The sequence below is a fragment of the Haliotis cracherodii genome, unplaced genomic scaffold (assembly GCF_022045235.1).
Source record: "Haliotis cracherodii isolate W230 unplaced genomic scaffold, xgHalCrac1.p SCAF_5, whole genome shotgun sequence".
Lineage (NCBI taxonomy): Eukaryota > Metazoa > Mollusca > Gastropoda > Lepetellida > Haliotidae > Haliotis > Haliotis cracherodii.
The window spans coordinates 20,669,232-20,672,478 of record NW_027266308.1 but is presented as its reverse complement, the minus strand read 5'-3'; the positions used below and the strand labels follow the sequence as shown (position 1 = coordinate 20,672,478).

At 45.1% G+C, this 3,247-nt stretch overlaps 1 protein-coding gene across 1 annotated transcript; it reads left to right on the top strand.

Moving 5' to 3' along the window:
• Positions 1-802: 802 nt before the first annotated feature.
• Positions 803-2,152, top strand: LOC139443582 (uncharacterized). Its single transcript, XM_071224550.1, has 2 exons — positions 803-894; positions 1,399-2,152. The coding sequence occupies exons 1-2, from the start codon at positions 803-805 to the stop codon at positions 2,150-2,152; spliced, it is 846 nt and encodes a 281-aa protein (XP_071080651.1).
• The last annotated feature ends 1,095 nt before the right edge of the window (positions 2,153-3,247 follow it).

The window sequence follows — 3,247 nt, the reverse complement described above, 5'->3', positions numbered from 1 at the left end:
TGCAACAGGTTTTGTTGATGTCGGTAAATAGCTTGGCAGGTACCCCCCTTCACATAACGACTCTTCCGTTGCAAGCAGACATTAGTGCTTAGTAGATGTGGCAATGCATTTAGACGTGATGTAATGAATGTCTTATCAAGAATGTAGACAGCACCTACGGTCGCTACTTAACTGTTGTCATCAACCCGAGACGGAGTATGTGTAACTAAAGTACCATTCTGCGAGGCGGGTGCGAGAAGGCATGTCAAAGGTGTGATATGGTCTTTTTAGACTGAATTTACGAGGGTGAGGACCGAGCTAATTGCACTGAACCCTATGACGTGGACGGCCGTGAAAACGCCATCCGTCAAAGAATGGCATACTTTACCATTCTCTGACATGAAAGGGCCATGAACGCTGGTTCCACGCAAGATCAGAAATCGATGTAATTTGGACATATTCACAAGAAACAAGGTGAAAGTTACGCCCTTGCAGTAGTTGGGGTGTAGCTGACGTTGTTGATCACGTCTTCACAGCCGTGGAGAGGTCACGGAAGGCTTCCCGTTTCCCCAGATAAGCATTTAGCGCTATTCCGTCTGGAGGAAGGACAAAGCATGTTTTGCACGTTCAACGTCAGTGTTATGAAGCGTGAACGTTACCCGACCAGCTAGTGAAGTCTCCTGTCTAACGATTTTATTTCGCGATGGCAATCAGTAGTCATTATCTATTCTCCACGTGAATTACAAATTAAAATTCTATTACATTAATGTTAAAATAACGCTACGAGGTATTGTAAGAATTTCTTTGTTCTTTTGTTGCTGCCATGGCGCGACGTTGTCCTTCATTTCTTGCCCCGGAGTTTGCGGTGTGTTTGGGTGTGTTCAGCGGTCGAACTGAATATTTGAGGAATTGGATGTAATAAAATCAACTTCAGGGCTTGGATTTATTATTTGATTTTATTGCATGATTTCAAATTAAATTGTAAAATTGCACATAAATCAGGAAGTCTTTTCATGGGTGCTAAAACCTCTACAAGAGATGTTCACTACAACGTTTCAACAAAAAATTAAACGTCATCATGGAACGATATATTTTGATAACAGATAATGACATTCGCAGCAAAATCAGTATGAATTATTCAAACTTAAAAATAATGGCCAAATATCGATAATAAAAAATAATACACACACACGTGTGACTCCAAAATATTAACTTAAATCATCAAGAACCTGTTTATTACAATCAAAAGTAAATAAATATCTTCCAACAACATCTAATGCTGTATTCATAAATGGTATGCCTTTGATATGAAATATACTTTATAACGACAGATTAAATTATCAAAATGTTTTTAATGCCTATCATTTTGAAAATCAGGTCATGTATGTGTTGTTCTTGTTTTCTACGTTTGGTCATCAGATTCCTGGCAGAACACCCACCCTCCTCACTCCGACAAAAAACCCACCCTCCTCACTCTGACCGAACCCCCACCCTCCTCACTCCGACCAAACCCCCACCCTCCTCTCTCCGACCAAACCCCCACCCTCCTCTCTCCGACCAAACCCCCACCCTCCTCACTCCGACCCAACCCCCACCCTCCTCACTCCGACCAACCCTCACCCTCCTCTCTCCGACCAAACCCCCACCCTCCTCACTCCGACCAAACCCTCACCCTCCTCACTCCGACCAAACCCTCACCCTCCTCACTCCGACCAAACCCCCACCCTCCTCTCTCCGACCAAACCCCCACCCTCCTCACTCCGACCAAACCCTCACCCTCCTCACTCCGACCAAACCCCCACCCTCCTCACTCCGACCAAACCCCCACCCTCCTCACTCCGATCAAACCCCCACCCTCCTCACTCCGACCAAACCCCCACCCTCCTCACTCCGACCAAACCCCCACCCTCCTCTCTCCGACCAAACCCCCACCCTCCTCACTCCGACCAAACCCTCACCCTCCTCACTCCGACCAAACCCTCACCCTCCTCACTCCGACAAAAATACCACCCTCTTCACTCCGACCAAACCCTCACCCTCCTCACTCCGACCAAACCCCCACCCTCCCCACTCCGACCAAACCCTCACCCTCCTCTCACCGACGGCCGTTGCCTACGGCGCCGTCATGTCCCCCGTGTTGACGCTGACTACTTGGCTGATACAACACGTGTAATTACTGATCAGTGGTCCCGTGGACGTCGCCACCTGAAGGCAACCGGTCTTTAGATGGCCAGGCTACCGAGGGAACATTTCTCAAGAGCTCTGAAGTTTCGCACCATCTCCACGCACTGCAAAAATTATACCACCTGTCAATCAATACATATCGATCGTTTTTAATCGATAATCGATCAAAGACCGCGGGGTGCATCTCCTAAATCCTCCAAATTGTGGAATGATAAGACCTTGTGTAAAAAGAGACTCAACCCTTTTTATGTGTTACAGTCAGGTTTTAATAAGGTCGTGTGAGGTTATCTGGCGGAGCTCGGAGACGAATCGACTGGGCGACAAACTGCTAATCTAGGCCCATACACAGGCTTACACAATAGTGGATTATCGGCACCCTAATCTGGCGCTAAATCCAGCTGGCAATGAAGTCGCGTAAATGACAGGGATCAATACCAGGATGTGGGGGTGGGGGAGGAGCAGGGTGGAGTGAGGCTGTCAGCGAAGACCCACAGGGAAAGCTCTAGACTTTTGTTCCCAGCCTAGTGGGTTCAGGCGCATGGTATCCCCCCACCTAGACAACGCAAATACACGCCCTCGTCATCGCTGTCTGCTGTTTGTTTAGATTATGTGGAAGAGGCTTTTAACTTAATATACTTTCTCACGCCAACTTTGATTCACACGAAGTTCAACAACCCGATTGCTTATTGTAAAGTTTATTGATAATCAAAAATGAATAAAACAATTCTATTGTTCAAGTATTGTTCCCAGAGTTATGTTGTATTATTTAAACTTGGCGTTCAGTGTTGCTGGTCCTAAATTTGTTGATTTTCTATTAGGTTCATAGAATGGGAAAAGATCATTTTATGATGATCATAACTATATAAGCTTGGTAATTTTATCAGTAAATATTAGTAGTTCTGTCGCAATATCTAGAAAGGCAATTTGCTACAACTTTGACTGATAGTTGAATACCTACACAGACAGAATGGAAACTCATAAACCTTGAAGTTTTTCGTCAGTATATGTGAAAAGTCAAGTTACAGGATATCAATATTGTCTTTCTCGTTGTAATATCTGAATAAATTATGTCTTTAGAGTGTCT

What these genes read in the sequence shown, in the direction of transcription:
- LOC139443582 (XM_071224550.1), top strand. Translation starts at nt 803, where the DNA reads ATGGCGCGACGTTGTCCTTCATTTCTTGCCCCGGAGTTTGCGGTGTGT. An exon ending in GAATATTTGAGGAATTGGAT is followed by an intron (nt 895 to 1,398) that starts GTAATAAAATCA and finishes TTTGGTCATCAG; the next exon opens with ATTCCTGGCAGAACACCCAC.